This window comes from Esox lucius, chromosome 18 (assembly GCF_011004845.1).
Source record: "Esox lucius isolate fEsoLuc1 chromosome 18, fEsoLuc1.pri, whole genome shotgun sequence".
Taxonomy (NCBI): Eukaryota; Metazoa; Chordata; class Actinopteri; order Esociformes; family Esocidae; genus Esox; species Esox lucius.
In genome coordinates this window covers 12,059,499-12,076,019 of record NC_047586.1, presented here as the reverse complement: position 1 = coordinate 12,076,019, position 16,521 = coordinate 12,059,499, and the positions used below count along the sequence as shown (strand labels likewise).

The following is a 16,521-nucleotide window of genomic DNA, read 5'->3' as shown; positions in this document are numbered from 1 at the left end:
ATAGAAAACAAAATAGGCTACAATAGTGGCACTTGAGGGCACGTTAGCTTCCAACTGAATAATTTGAGATGAAAATTGTGTTTGAAAGTTAGTTTCAGTACTCCATCTAAAGACTTGGCATGTCCATTTCCAACTCGAGCAGGATATAATTTCACGGATGACATTCGAAATAATTGTAGAGAAGTAATATATGACAACGTAACCGACGATTATGAAAAGAACCGCTATACAAAGGATATTGAACCTAATTTTGTTTAAAAAAATAACTTTGATTTGCTCAGAATAGGCTAGAATAGTTTCACTGTGAAATACTTAATTTCAATCAATGGACACGAAAACAAATATTAGCCTACACATAACTTAACGTAGTCAAAAGAAACATATTGTTGTATTATCGCAGTACACACCGCGCTGTAGGCTAAGCTCTAATGGAAGACCATTCATCAAGTTGTTCAAGCTACTGTGAGCAAGGGCAAAGACAGAACAGTACAAAACTACACAATCAACAAATCAGGTAATAAAATGAAGTCCACACACCAACCGTAATCCAGGCGGAGTGCTGTTCATTCCCCCTCTCAATCAGAGCTTGGGTCCTAAACTCATGCCACTCTTGCGCTCCCTGGGAGAGACCTGCTGGAAGAGGACCATGATGGATGCGTTTCTTTTACTGAACGCGTTCTTGTGTCAAAGATCAAACAACAAACAAATAAGCAAAGCATCAGTGAGATCAGGCATTTGGGGCTGTCAATAGAGAGCATAACGGACAGAGGCTCTAATTACCTAAAAAAAGATAAACACTATCCCACAAACATCCAGTCAGAGGACACGTGTCCACACGGCGCAAGCGCCCAGCTGTCGTTGTCCTTAATGGTCAGCTTAAAAAATATACAAATGTACACGCACACACACACACACACACACACACATATAGATAGTATATATATATATATATATATATATATATATATATATATATACTGTGGATATAAAAAGTCTACACACCCCGGTTAAATGGCCAGGTTCTTGTGATATAAAAGAATGATAAGAAGATCAATTTGTCTCATTTAATGTTCAATTCAACAATTCAATTCAATTGAAAAAATAATAATAAAAACTCACAATAACCTGGTTACATAAGTGTGCACACCCTTAAATGAATACTTTGTTGAAGCACATTTTGATTTTATTACAGCACTCAGTCTTTTTGGGTAGGAGTCCATTGGCATGGCGCATCTTAGCGTGGCAATATTTGCCCAATCTTCTTTGCAAAAAGCACTCCAAATCTGTCCGATTGCGAGGACATCTCCTGTGCACAGCCCTCTTCAGATCACCCCACAGATGTTCAATTGAATTCAGGTCTGGGCTCTGGCTGGGCCATTCCAAAACATTAATCTTCTTCTGGTGAAGCCATGCTTTTGTGGATTTGGATGTGTGCTTTGGGTCGTTGTCGTGCTGAAAGGTGAACGTCCTCTTCATCTTCATCTTTCTAATGGATGCCTGAAAGTTTTGTGCCAAAATTGCCTGGTATTTGGAACTGTTCATAATTCCCTCCACCCTGACTAAGGCCCCAGTTCCAGCTGAAGAAAAACAGCCCCAAAGCATGATGCTGCCACCGCCATGCTTCACTGTGGGTATGGTGTTCTTTGGGGGATATGCAGTGTCGTTTTTGCGCCACACATACATTTTGGAATTATGGCCAAAAAGTTCCAGCTTGGTTTCATCAGACCATAGCACATTTTCCCACATACATTTGGGAGACTAGATGTTTGTTTTTGCAAACTTCAGCCAGGCTTGGATGTTTTTCTTTGTAAGAAAAGGATTCCGTCATGCCACCCTACCCCATAACCCATTCATATGAAGAATACGGGAGATTGTTGTCACATGTAGAACACAGCCAGTACTTGCCAGACATTCCTGCAGTTCCTTTAATGTTGCTGTAGGCCTATTGGAAGCCTCCCTGACCAGTTTTCTTCTTGTCTTTTCATCAATTTTTGAGTGACGTCCATTTCTTGGTAATGTCCCTTTTGTGCCATGTTTTCTCCACTTGATGACGACTGTCTTCACTGTGTTCCATGGTTTATCTAGTGCTTTGGAAATTATGTTTTACTCTTCCCCTGACTGATATCTTTCAACAATGAGATCCCTCTGATGCTTTGGAAGCTCTCTGCAGACCATGGCTTTTGCTCTGAGATGCAACTAAGAAAATGTCAGGAAAATCCTACTAGAAGAGCTTAACTTTATTTGTGATTAATCAGAGTCACTTTAAATGATGGCAGGTGTGTAATGACTTCTATTTAACATGAGTTTGAATGTGATTGGTTAATTCACAGCCACATCCCCAGTCATTCTTTTACATCACAAAAACCTAGCATCTTCAAAGGGGTGTGTAAACTTTTTATATACACTGTATATTTATAAAACAGAAACAGAAATACAGTGTAGACATTATTAATGTTGTAAATTACTATTCTAGCTCAAAACCGCAGATCTTTAATGGAATATCTAAGGTCCATTATCAGCAACCATCAGTCCTGTGTTCCAATTGCATGTTGTGTTTTCTAATAATTTCTCATAATTTTAAAAGGCTACATTATCATTACAAAACCCTTTTGCAATTTTGTCAGCACAACTGAAAATTGTGAATGGCTATATCTCAGACTGGCCAATAGAAATAAAATATTAAGATGGGTAAAAGAACACAGACACTGGACAGAGGAAGAATGGAAAAAGTGTTATGGAAAGACAAATTAGAGGCGTTCGAATTCCACTTGTAACATACACTATACTTAATACTTGTACATTTCCTGCCCTCTTCTATTTCCACTTCTGGTTAGATGCAAACTGCATTTTGTTGTACTGTACTCATACTGTTCAATGACAATGAAGTTGTGTCTAATCTAAACACAAAGACAATTTTTGAGACGCAGATCCAATGAAAATATGCTGGAGGAGTGCATGACGCCATCGGTCAAGCATGGTGGAGGCAATGTGATGGTCTGGGCGTGCTTTGGTGGTGGTGGTGAAGTGGGAGATTTGTACAAAGTTAAAGCAATCTTGAAGAAGGAAGACTATCACTCCATTTTGCAACACCATGTCATACCCTGTGGACGGCACTTGATTCGAGCCAATTTCCTCCTACAACAGGAAAATGACCCAAAGCCCAACTCCAAACTATGCAAGAACTATTTAGGGAAGAAGCAGTCAATTGGTTTTCTGTCTATAGTGGAGTGGCCAGCACAGTCACAGGTTCTTAACCTTATAGAGCTGTTGTGGGAGCAGCTTCACTATACTGTAGGTAAGAAGTGCCCATCAAGCCTATCCAACATGTGGGAGTTGCTTTCTGAACCATGGGGTGAAATCTCTTCAGATTACCTCAATAAATTGACAACTAGAATGCCAAAGGTCTGCAAGATTGTATTTGCTGCATGTGGGCGATTCTTTGAAGAAAGCGAAATTTGAAGGACACAATAATAATCTAAATTAAAAATCATTATTTCTAATATTATCAGTGAATATTTCCTAGTGATTTTGCTATATTTCCTATTGAAACATATTTCATGTATGTTCTCACGGAAAATTCCTAAATAACGCCACTTTCGAGCGGTAGTATATAAATATTTATATTTTTCATTACTGTGAAAAATCTTAGACCAACTCAGAATTATTTATAATATTATATTCAGTCATTTGGATGGTATTTATCTGGCTGGGTAACTTGGCACACACAGTGAGATCATCTGCGATCTGCTGGTTAATTCTTCCGTTCTTTATAGTCTGCAATCATTTTCGCTTAAACGGTAGTAGAACATCTCGTCATCAGTACGTTAAAGCGTTGGACAGCGCAATATTCTGCCTCTTGTAGCAGTAACAATATCCAATGACAACAGAGATCTGCATGTTTTCTGCAGTTTTCAAAATGTTTTCATGCATGCAATTTGTGAGTTTGAAATCTGCACATGACAGAAAATCCAAATCCTGCTCATTTTGCAGGAGGGGGTTCAGTAAAAAAAAAAAAAGTTCAACTTTTCAATATCTTTTCTTACACTCTAAGAAAACCAAATCTATTTCATCACATCTTTCCAAGCACATTTTGCTCACAACATTGAATTTGGTTCAACATAAGAAAAACATTAGCCTAGCTTTATCATTTTGCAATTGATTATAGTTTATATAGTCATAGTAGCGTATGTGAGTCTTTACAGTGATACACACTTAACGCAGAACCTGATAGTTATTTTCCGTCATCGTAGCTGTGCCAAGGCTTGTCAATGTACCTCCTTCTTTTGCGTGCCTCTGTCAGTGTCTTCAGTCGCGCGTTTCAGACCTCGGAGACATTTCAGCACTTTCTTGGAGGGACAGCTCCCGCACTCCAGACCTGCTTTGGCAGACGATCAACATCCTTTTCTTTTCGGCAAAGTGATAATAATATCCTTGGAGAGCAATGGAAGATATTTTAGATAACTTGTCTTTTACTGGACATTCTGTCTTATACAACTTAACCGACGACTGGATACCCGATGGAAGGGAAACTATTGAGTTTATCATACGATATGTCATACCGACTGTGTATATTCTGATTATAACGATTGGATTGTTGGGGAACATTACATTAGTTAAGATTTTCATAACTAACAGTGCAATGAGGAGTGTGCCAAACATATTTATTTCGAGTTTGGCTGCTGGGGATCTGTTGCTTTTGGTTACTTGTGTTCCAGTGGATGCGTTCAGATACTTCTTTGAAGAGTGGATCTTCGGTATTGCGGCATGTAAACTTGTACCGGTCATTCAACTCACTTCAGTCGGTGTCTCGGTGTTTACTCTCACGGCTCTTAGCGCTGACAGGTACATTTAAGTCTATAGTAGTTAAATGGATAGTATTCCTGTTGTTAATGCTATCGTTATGTTCAATATGTCTAATTGCAAATGTTATACTGCATGCTAGAACGGCAGTAACACATTTAATTATGAATGATTCATTATTGTGTCAATATTATGTATTTTATTGATAACACAAGTGTTTATTATTATTAAATGCTGAGCAAATGTCATTGACAAATCTTTAGATGTTTTAATTGACCGACCAATTGTGAGCCCAGAAATATTGATCTATTTGATAGTGTACAGTGTAGCTGCGTGTTGTATAATTTAGAACAGAGACTTAGAAAGGCTATTTACCTATAATCCATACCTGAATGCGGAGATTAGAGAATAATGATACTCAAGTCTCCTGGTAGTCAAAAACAGATCCACTTTATCCTTTTGTCTCAGTGTATGTATGGCCATTGCCACCTAATTTCAAAGTATTAATTATTTCACTGTTTATCAAATGTACCATTGCCAATTCCCAAAATTAAATGTATTTTATATTCTATAAAACATAGGGTATCAGGCCCAGTTGATTTGTGTTCAGGGGTGTTCCCCCCTTTCCCAGACACCCTCACCAAGACAACTGATGCTTGGAGACACTGACCTTCTCAAGTGACCATTCTATATCCCCACAAATAATGCGTGTTTTGGTATTAGGAGCTTTTTCCTCAGCTAAAAGTCCACGTGTCGTGGGTATTCCCTGGCTGCCTCAGATCTGAACATCAATAAGAAACTATTGATTTTCTACTATTCTACTTTAACTTAATGGGATTTTAAAATGGAAATAATAACCCATTGTGCACGCCATGACAGCTGTCAATGAGCTGTGCATTTTCTCCATTGGCTGAAATGTTTAGTGGTGTACAAGTGGCATCACTCTTCACTGGAAATGACTATGACTTTTTGCCATCCTTGTTACAAGTGCCATTACAGTAGGTAAGCCACGATGAGATAGCTGTGTACTGCTGTTTTCTATACAGCTTGCCTTATCCATTTGGTCTAAACAGTGGTGTGAAGAGCAATGGAAATATGTAATCTGTATGACTTAATCAATCTTGCTGTATTAGCCCCAATGACCTGTGATTACAGTGGACACAGCAGAGTTTTCTTTGGTTTGATATCAAATACTGTCATTTTCAGTGCTTACTAACACACAGCTGCTGATTGACATTCTTCAACAGACCATAAATTGCATCCGACCAAATATCCTGTGAAAACTGTCAGGGTGTGGAAAATAAGCAATCTTTGGAGAAGAAACAACATTTCATATCCCATGGAGTAAATATCCTTGTTTGCGCCCTCATTTCCTATATATTTCCTCATTTTATGATGGAAGGAATTGATTATGCTCTGGACATAAGCACTGAGTGTTGATTTACACAGGATATCAGGAAATAATCTAATCTCTACATTTTGGGGATTTTCAGTTGAATCAATCCTTTTCAACTGACTGTCGGGCTCTTGTGTTTACTCTATCACCTTCAACACTAGCAAAGCTGGTAGTCACTCACTTTTTTCAACCCACTGATATTTAAGGTGCAGTATTGCACATTGACTTTTGATGTGGCCTTTAGTATGAACACACGATTCAAGAAATCCAATTTGAATAATAATAATAAAGGCTTTCTAAACTTCTAGGAATATTTGAACCCCTTTGGTTTGGAAGGTGCCGAATTGGAAGACTCACCATTCTAATCTGTGCCCATCAACTCACAAAGTCAATACTTTTGAAAACAGGAAAAAAGTTAATTAGATTGATTTAATGTAATTGATTTACACTGGGAAATGACAGCAATAAGGACAGATTACAATTTAATTCCAGTTGCATAGAAAATACTCTTGTTTGAATCTAATTTCATGATAAATCTGAAAATGTTAGTAATTGCTTTCCAGTAACCATAATTTGGATCTACAATTTTACTTTGCCAAGCATGAAAAAGGTATGGAGAGTCCATTATCAGAGCCCTTAAAAAATCCACAATTACAGGTTCCTTCTTAAAAGTTTATAGCTGCCTTGCAGTCAAGTCTGTAATGATTCTACAGTTTCACTGTGTTCTCTAACAACAGAATCCAGGAGCACTCATATTTTGTTCTGGTGTTGCATTTCCAGGTACAAAGCCATAGTGAATCCTATGGACATCCAGACATCCAGTGCTGTATTCTGGACGTGTCTTAAAGCCGTGTCCATCTGGATGATCTCTGTCTTGCTTGCTGTGCCTGAAGCCATCTTCTCCCAGGTAGTCCACATCCAGGACAAGAACGTGACCTTCACTGCCTGTGTGCCCTATCCCCTTTCCAATGAGATGCATCCCAAGATCCACTCTGTCCTGATATTTCTGGTGTACTTCCTGATTCCCTTGGGCATAATCTCTGTGTACTATTACCACATTGCCAGGACACTAGTCAAGAGTGCCCATGACATGCCTGGGGAGATCAGTGAGCACACTAAGAGACAGGTAGGTAGCAACTACAACAACAAGTTGTATTTCAAAACAAGTTCTGAATGAGGTGTGACTGTTGGGATTTTTGGGATTACTGGAAGCCATATTAAAAATGTCACATACCTTGATGAATCCAGTTGAATTCTAATATCTCATGACATGCCTTAAGGGTACGAAATGACCGTTTAAGTTGTTAAAACTATCTACTTGAGATCATTAGGTATGCATCAGCGTACTTACTGTGGGTCACATGAACCTGGGAACTAAACAAAAAATCTTGGAAAAACATGTTATCATTTAGTGCATGTTAAGCCAGAAGGCATAAGGAATTAAAAGAAATTGAACGACATAACACGCTTTTTTTTATCACACAGGAATGTGTATATTTTAGATGTCAAATGCACAAAGTAAATAAAGATTTAAAGGACCCTGCACATTTAGATCCTTAAATGTGCAGGGTCAAGATGTATCACTGATTGTTACATGAATGTACGCTATTTTCTGTCTACAAGGGTAATAAATAACAGGCTTTGTGAAGGATGACGTCAATTATAAATGGAGGCTTTGATCTGTTCAAGTGCATATACATGAGAATCAGATTTTGCTTTGCTATTTCATAGAAAGTTAAAAATGGAAAATACTCTAGTAATATTATAATAGCCCTGTACATTTATTTGGCTCTTAATAGGCTTTTCCTACAGTGTTTTTTAAAATCAAATGTCTTTAGATGAGAATAAGTATGAAGTGGACATTTTGTAGAAATTTGAAATTTTTGAACTATGAAAAGAAAAAACTGTTCTGAGAATTTGAGTATCAAAGATTTCCCATCCCAGGTCCGACCAGGGGGGCTGCGGTCAGAAACAGCAGCACTCATCAGGCAGCAACTAGATCTACAGTACAACCAGCTGGACCTTTTAAAAGGAACAGCAAGAGGTCATCAAGCCAGGTTGCATTGGCCCCACCCAAAGATAACCCTGGACTGGGCTAACCTGGCATGAAGTAGTACCCACTTAGTCAGGCAGCAGACATCAACCTACCACAAACCACAATGAGACAGGGCCGAGTATTGTCCACAGACTCAGGAGAGTTAGGGATGTCATGGGGTAACATAAGAAAGCCATTGAGTCAGCCCCTGTACTAGTACTGAAGAGAGGATATCCCGGTGGACAGATGGGAGCCCGCCAAGCAAAGACAGCAAGGATGGTTTATGAATCCATTGCCTTACCATTCACCTTCACCCGCCTGGGCCAGATTACACTTAATCATATACTTTACTGAAGCGATGAGTCTTTAGTAAACAATTAAATGTTGAGACTCTCATACAAATTGGCAGATTATTCAAAAAATCGTCGTCAATATTTTCTTCCACATGAATACATCACTCACAAAGTGAAAGCCAACTTCACTTGTAGGATGCTGTTGTATACAAAATAATTTGGATTGTCTCTTTTCTCCTCATTTAGGTTGGGAAAGTATGCTGATTGCGCAGATGTGCTCAATCAGAGTGCTTTTTAATAAAAAATCCACATTTCTACTTGCTTTAGGGCTCTGGTTTAGAGCTCTGGTATTTAAGGCTCTGGTTAAGGGCTTTGGTTTAGGGCTCTAGTTTAGAGCTCTAGTTTAGAGTTTTAATTTGGAGTTGTTTTGAATTGATCAGCATCTGAACCAAATATTACCAACATTTTTATTGAATTGATGTGGTGTGTATCTCCAATGGCAATTTGTCAAACATGCTCTAAGGCAATGTTTCTCTACAACAAACATGGAGACCCAGAGTACTGCTTGTTTTCATTTCCACCTAGTTGTTAATTGCATTCATCCCATGTCCCAGATCTAAATCAGTCCCTGATTAGAAGGCTAGTATGAAAGCCAGTAGTGTTCTGGATCCCAAGGCCTGGATTTGAGAACCCGAGATGTAAGGCACCTGTATCATTTCTTTCATAAGTAGCTGAATGCGTATGCAGAGCCGTTTCAGTTTCACTTGAGATCAATAAACAATGATCCTGAGTTATCATTAAGCTGCTACGTGTTGTGTTTTTTTAAATCAGACTCGTCATTAAGTATGTTAAAAAGGGGTCTTGCTGAGGTCAGAATCTCTCCTCGAACCTCACTAGCCAAACGGGATGGGCATAACATTATAAATATTCATGATACTTAGTTCTGATTCGGATCCATTAATACATATGCCTAGCTAACTATGCCAACGTTTACACAGAATTTCCATTCAAAAACGTAAAAGTACCACATATTTTGACTATAATATATTTAACTAGCTAGCTAGCTAAAGTATAACTAGCAAGCAAGTTTCTTTATATAGCACAATTCATACATAGAAGCAATTCAATGTACTTTACAATGAAAATAAAAGATATTGTCTGCAAAATGTGATCTACAAATGTTGGACTTAGTGGGCACAGCTAACTATTTGATAGGAATGAGAGATGTACACATTCAGATTAGGATAGAAAATGAAAATATAAAAAGCATATCATTGGATATGTTAAAATGATACTTCCATCAACTTAATCAAACCGAGTGATTCATACTCAAGTCACATGATTGGATTTTCCAATGCCATAGTAACATTGGTCTTAAATTCTGTACATTACTTTTTCAATAAAGACAGTTAAAAAAGAGTAGAAAATATGATTTGAGATTTGACATTGATGAATGTAAATGTAAATAAATGTACTGTATGTGTCTTATTGTTTTGATAAGTAAAAATGGATCTGGATGGCATCAGGTAGCATATCCCATGAAAGTTACATTAACACATGCAGCACAATATAGACAATGTGCCTTTTTCCTATTGTATATAGAACGGTCTTAGCTACATTTTTTTTTCTTCAGGCACATAGTTCTATAAACAGGGCTCTACTTGTCAGGTGAAGAAGTTAACAATAGGAATAATTTATAATGTATACTCCACACTGCTTTCATTGAGCATGCTGTAAATATAACAGTGAATAACTTACCTTTGACTTATTGATAACAATACAGAACTAAAAGAGTAAAGATTTTTTATACTCTGCCGAATAACTGCCAAATTATGACATATTGACATCCATATCAATGGCCTTCACGTAAACTAGTTCTACTGTCTAACCTTATATAACAGCTTGCTATAGACTGCAATTGAATATGCAGTGCTGAGCAGAAGTGCCTGACAATAAATTTGATTCTGGATTTTTTTTTTGAAGTACCTGAAACAATTTTAGGCAGAAGGCCAGGACCACTTGACTTGACAAATGGTTGTCAGTGAGTTAGTCTTGACAATTACCCGGGCTATGGAACCCACTCAGGTTTGCATTTCAGAGCTGAATCTCCTCCTCACCTCACTGATGGGTTCAAATAGGAAAGCAGCAGTACTCAGAAGCTACTATCTGTACTATTTATCAGTGAAATGAAGTAATGGACTGAGCCATTTAGTTTGGCATTTTTGCTTATACAATGAAAGGGTATATATATCTTTGACCCTTCTCCTTAAGACTGCTTACTGAATAGCAACTAAAGTATCGCTGACTCTAGCATGTATTTCTGTGGTGGATACTTTATTTATACTACAGGACAAAGACTGTGACATTCCATTTTGTAATTCAGTTTTGCATGGTTACATTCTGTATTTTGCATTCTGTATTCCTTTGGGTACATTTACAGGGCTGTACGATTCTCAAACAATGCATATTTCTCTTTTTTGTTTTTTTCCAAGATGGAGACAAGAAAACGTCTGGCTAAAATTGTCCTGGTTTTTGTGGGCCTCTTCGCTCTCTGCTGGTTCCCCAATCACATCTTGTACATGTACCGCTCCTTCAACTATCGTCAGATCGACTCGTCCTTGTCCCACCTCATCCTTACCCTGCTAGCCCGAGTGCTAAGTTTCTCCAGCTCGTGTGTCAATCCGTTTGCCCTCTACATGCTTAGCGAGAGCTTCCGCCGGCATTTCAACGGCTCCCTACAATGCAGGAGGAAGCCCCGCCACGAACGCAGCCCCAGCCAGCCACAGAGCACCTCAGCCATAAGGATGACTTCCATCAAGAAGACGACCCCTACTGTCATCAATGGACCAGGAAGCAGACAGGAGGTATCTCTGTAGGCTTCAGACATCACTCAGGGAATTTACAAGTGGTGAGTGTAGCACAACCGAAAATATCCTAAGTTTTGAAAAAGGGCATGCATGTGTGCTCAGTGTAAAGAGATTTTTTTTGTTTTTTATTAAACACATTCCACATTGTTACCTATTGCTGCTGATGAGATGATTACCTATGAACTGAATGTATTGAATGGAACGTGTTGTCAGAAGGTCTGTTGTATACAGCATACCGTTATCCACAAGGAGCAGGCCCTTGCTTCCACAACAGGAAATCAGTTCTTGCTAAATGCATTATATTGACTCCCCATGGGGGCACAGGAATGAAGAGTAAAATCGTAACACTTTCAGTATTTTGTTCCCTTAAACATATGTTCAAAAGCAGAGAATGGGGACCACCAGTGAATTAATTAACACCATATGAATTTGATATCACTATTTTATTCCTATTTTCGGTACAATGTTTGAAAGTTTATCTTCAGATGCTGAATGTGACACAACTGTTGGCTATTTGTTGAGTAAAACGTGTCCCAATATGTTAAAATGCTACAACAGTGCTGTAAAAAGTAAATATGATATAGTTACCTTCAAAACATCCATAATTCCATGTAAAGCAGATCTTCATTGAACATGTGAAGGTTTAATCTCTAACAAATTAAAGTGTGCTTTTGTTACATAATCAATTAAGCTTAATCAATTCAAATTAAATATACTTATCAATCAGGAGATCATTATAACTGTATTAAGCCCAGTAACATGTTAATCATTTCCTTCCTCAATCAATACTCTTTGTCTTTTTCCTATCAATCTAGAAACACACTTTTCATTTAAAACCTTTCCAAAACAATGGCAATCGGTTTATAAACAATTATGTCTTAAAAGTTGAAGCTTCAAACGTAGGTCTTACAGATTAACATGGAAATTATGGTTATAATCAGCAACATGCAATTCATCAGGTTCTGTGAAATTGTATTTACTGAATTAGAGAATATTCTGTTTTTTGTCATTCTTTTAGGCTAAGATAAAATGTATATATTTTTCAGACTTATATTTTATATGTGATATAATTCTAATGATCCAGATTCCACAGCATCAAGACGCATTCCAAAATGCAGAGTTTCAGTAAACAGTCCTAAAACTTGTTGTGTTACTACACCTTGCCATCTACTGGACAGGTTGTGTTACTACACCTTGCCATCTAATGGACAGGTTGTGTTACTACACTTTGCCATGTACTGGACAGGTTGTGTTACTATACCTTTCCATCTACTGGACAGGTTGTGTTACTAAACCTTTCCATCAACTGGACAGGTTGTGTGGTACTACACCTTGCCAGGTACTGGACAGGTTGTGTTACTAAACCTTTCCATCAACTGGACAGGTTGTGTGGTACTACACCTTGCCAGGTACTGGACAGGTTGTGTTACTAAACCTTGCCAGGTACTGGACAAGGTTGTGAGGTATTCTCACACTGTAAAATAAATATGACTCTTCTTAACAGGATACTTCTCAATAAAACAATGACATGCTTATACTGCAGTTAATAGATTGTGTGTAACTAACCCTCAAAAGTATTTTCCCTTAATTTTTAAACTGTACTAAACTAAAAAATGTGATTGTCCACAGTGTTCTTTAGACAGATCCATTAGCAATTAAATATGTATTTGGAAGTTTCTATCCTCAACACTGATGGAGCTATGTACAACAAAACTGATTATGTGAGATGTATGTGCAAATTAATGTTTTTTAAAATCTACATACATTTCTTACATTGCTATTTTTTGATTGCATAGCATTTCCCCTCTATATTGTCAAAGTGAAACCACCCTTTCAGTGGAATTTAGAAAATGTTGAATTCAGTATTAAATGGATAGTTATCATTAACTTTGCAAAAACACAAATTTTATTGTAATCCAGATGAGACTAGATTACAGAATCCTCTCTATTCTCAGAATCATTTAAAAAAATGCTATTAGAAAAATTAATCCTATCCTCTTGAGGACATTCACACATCAATCTTTTGAAAAGTTAGCAGGTCATTTAGTAGGTCAACAAGGCAAGTTCACTCACTCTCTAATCTATTATCTATAGATTACTCTGTTATCTATCTGGTTTTAAAGCATTTTCATACCGGGATGGTTGTGCATCTAAAGACAAAATGGCTCTAGTGACATATTCTCATACACTGATCTCAAGGGATTAATCAACAGGTCTCTGGACAATAGATCTTTGTCTGTAACCATGGAGAAAATGACATGGCTTTTGTCTGTCCCCTTTTCAACATCATGGAACGTAATTGGTTTTAATCTGCGACATTCTGTCTTCTGTAATCTTTTGTGATGGCTTGAAACACTATGTCCAACGTAAAATGAAAAATGCATGTTTGTAAATCTTCCTTGTATAACAGACCGCACTGCTACCAAAGCAATGTGGTACTACGACCATGTGGACTTGCACTGGAACTGGATTTGCAGCATAAATGTGATATCATTATTAAATTGTCCAAACTATCTTATGCCTTGGAATCATTATAATCTGTATGCACATTTGAAATGTCCATGAATGTTTGTCGGTACATGTATTTCCAATTCTGATTAAATGATTCCCAACATTATGAGTCTTATTTATTCAGGACCACGCCAATGATAATGTTAGAAGCCTGTCTTTATTAAGTATTAACAATGAACACATTCGGATATGATGGAAGAAATAATGTGTCTGTGGAAATAAAAAAAAAATATTTAAAGGGGGCTCTATCTCCTTCTCCAATGCTTAATTTGATTTGAAAACCCAGTGGTTTATGATTTAATTACCTCCTGTTTATTGATTTCCAAATAGGGTGGCTCTTAGCACAAACACTGTGAGCTTGTTGTCAGAAGAGGTGGGGGGGTTGGCTTGATGTCCCTATATGAATACATGTAGAGTATGCCTTGATAGAGGTAAATACAATATATATATATATATTATTCACACAAACCACTAGGAGTTTTACATTAACTGACTACCATACTCAATGCAAGAAAGATTTGAACGGTCTTTGCAGAATAATAGGCTTCCACAATTTTATCTTAAGAACCCTTAAGAAACAATGTTGTTTTTAGGCTGTAACTGTTGTAATTAAAACCTTTATAATCCCAGAAACAGTTTTATGTAGAAAGGTTTTCATGTGATCACTTGGAAGAGAAGATTTTTGGGATTTTTGGGATTCAAGGAATGTTCTACATATTGATGTTTTATTATATCTACACTACTTCTACATTGATTGGTTGATACATTTTATGCTACACAAACATATGTCTTTAAGGCTTCAAGGAAGAACATTCCCAAGATAAATGGCTTTTCAGTAAATCCCATCATAGGGGGTTCTAATAGAACCTTTAACTTGAAAAGTTATTATTGGTAGAAGCCTTCATATAGGGTTTAAAGTGTTGAGGGAAGGTCAATAATGAAGAAATGTCAGGTCGGCTTCCAGAGTAAGAGACGCTTTAATGACGAAGACAAGATCAGACACAACAGACGCCAATGCAAGCAGACAAGACATGGCGCCTGGGAGAAAATTCTGGTCTGGTTCCATCCCTTTCTCAAAACCCACTTCCTTTTGAATCCTAGTTTTGCGTCATGATGTGCCTTGTAATAATTGGTTACAGGAATTCAATTAAATCCTCCCCCCGGCCTTTAGCTGGGCTCCTATTCCTGGACTGGGCTGAAACCCCTGACCTCAGAGTCCATTGCTTTGGTTGTCTCAGGTACCAGAATCTGTTCTTTGGTGCCTTGTAGCCATCTCTTGACTCTGCAGAGTACACAGGACAGATAGAAGAACAGATAATCCAACCCACCCAGCCACCCCCCCATTTTTGAACTCAAACCCTCACAATGTTATGATGCATTTACATGGCTGGAGGCAGACAGTAGAAGGTGGGGCTACTTGCTGCCAACTTTGAAATTGTTCAAATTCGCTGTCTGCCATAGATTAGCATTATGATTAATCTGATGTTGATTTTATCCAGACATTATGAGCAAGGAAAGCCTTGTTTTTTGAAGGGCAATGTCAGGTGCAGAATAACAAAATAACTTAAAAAAGACAGGGATGTGATTAGCAGGGCTGTGGTTTGGAGAGTTCAGCACAGGAGCACAGATATGAAGTATAGATTGGAATTATAGTTCCGTCTGATGTCCCATTAGATCTGCCATTTTACCTGGGTCCAGTCATGAAAAGTCAAGCCATTTAAGGCACAGTGTAGAATCCTACCTCAAATGGTTAGGAGGCTGAAGTGTAATGTTAACTAATATCTTTGCCAGGCTAGTGTACAGTAGGTTGTTAACCAATATCTTTGCCAGGCTAGGGTACAGTAGGTTGTTAACCAATATCTATGCCAGGCTAGTGTACAGTAGGTTGTTAACTAATATCTTTGCCAGGCTAGTGTACAGTAGGTTGTTAACCAATATCTTTGCCAGGCTAGTGTACAGTAGGTTGTTAACCAATATCTATGCCAGGCTAGTGTACAGTAGGTTGTTAACCAATATCTATGCCAGGCTAGTGTACTGTAGGTTGTTAACCAATTTCTATGCCAGGCTAGGGTACAGTAGGTTGTTAACCAATAACTATGCCAGGCTAGTGTACAGTAGGTTGTTAACCAATATCTATGCCAGGCTAGTGTACAGTAGGTTGTTAACCAATAACTATGCCAGGCTAGTGTACAGTAGGTTGTTAACCAATATCTATGCCAGGCTAGTGTACAGTAGGTTGTTAACCAATATCTATGCCAGGCTAGTGTACAGTAGGTTGTTAACCAATATCTATGCCAGGCTAGTGTACAGTAGGTTGTTAACCAATAACTATGCCAGGCTAGTGTACAGTAGGTTGTTAACCAATATCTATGCCAGGCCAGTGTACAGTAGGTTGTTAATCAATATCTATGCCAGGCTAGTGTACAGTAGGTTGTTAACCAATAACTATGGCAGGCTATAGTTTCACTAATTGCAGCAACAATTCTTAGGGTTTGAAATTTTTTGAAATAATAACAAATTCCTGGTCTACCAGTGTTCTTTCACCAAGCTAACCCAATATACTCTGTACACCAGCGTAGTGACGAACTTCCACTTTTGTCTAGAAGTCGGTATTGCAGT

The 16,521-nt window shown here is 37.9% G+C and overlaps 1 protein-coding gene across 1 annotated transcript; it reads left to right on the top strand.

Annotated features, from left to right (window-relative positions):
* The first annotated feature begins 4,441 nt into the window (after positions 1–4,441).
* On the top strand, positions 4,442–13,209 carry nmbr (neuromedin B receptor). Its single transcript, XM_020056098.2, has 3 exons — positions 4,442–4,842; positions 6,977–7,322; positions 11,017–13,209. Exons 1-3 carry the CDS (start codon positions 4,442–4,444, stop codon positions 11,398–11,400), a joined length of 1,131 nt encoding a protein of 376 aa, XP_019911657.1. The 3' UTR covers positions 11,401–13,209.
* Positions 13,210–16,521: the final 3,312 nt, after the last annotated feature.

Excerpts from the sequence above, each read along its gene's own strand:
- nmbr (XM_020056098.2), top strand. The coding sequence starts at position 4,442 with ATGGAAGATATTTTAGATAACTTGTCTTTTACTGGACATTCTGTCTTA. Across the intron at positions 4,843-6,976 it reads ACGGCTCTTAGCGCTGACAG|GTACAAAGCCATAGTGAATC; the intron begins GTACATTTAAGT and ends TTGCATTTCCAG. Across the intron at positions 7,323-11,016 it reads GTGAGCACACTAAGAGACAG|ATGGAGACAAGAAAACGTCT; the intron begins GTAGGTAGCAAC and ends TTTTTTTCCAAG.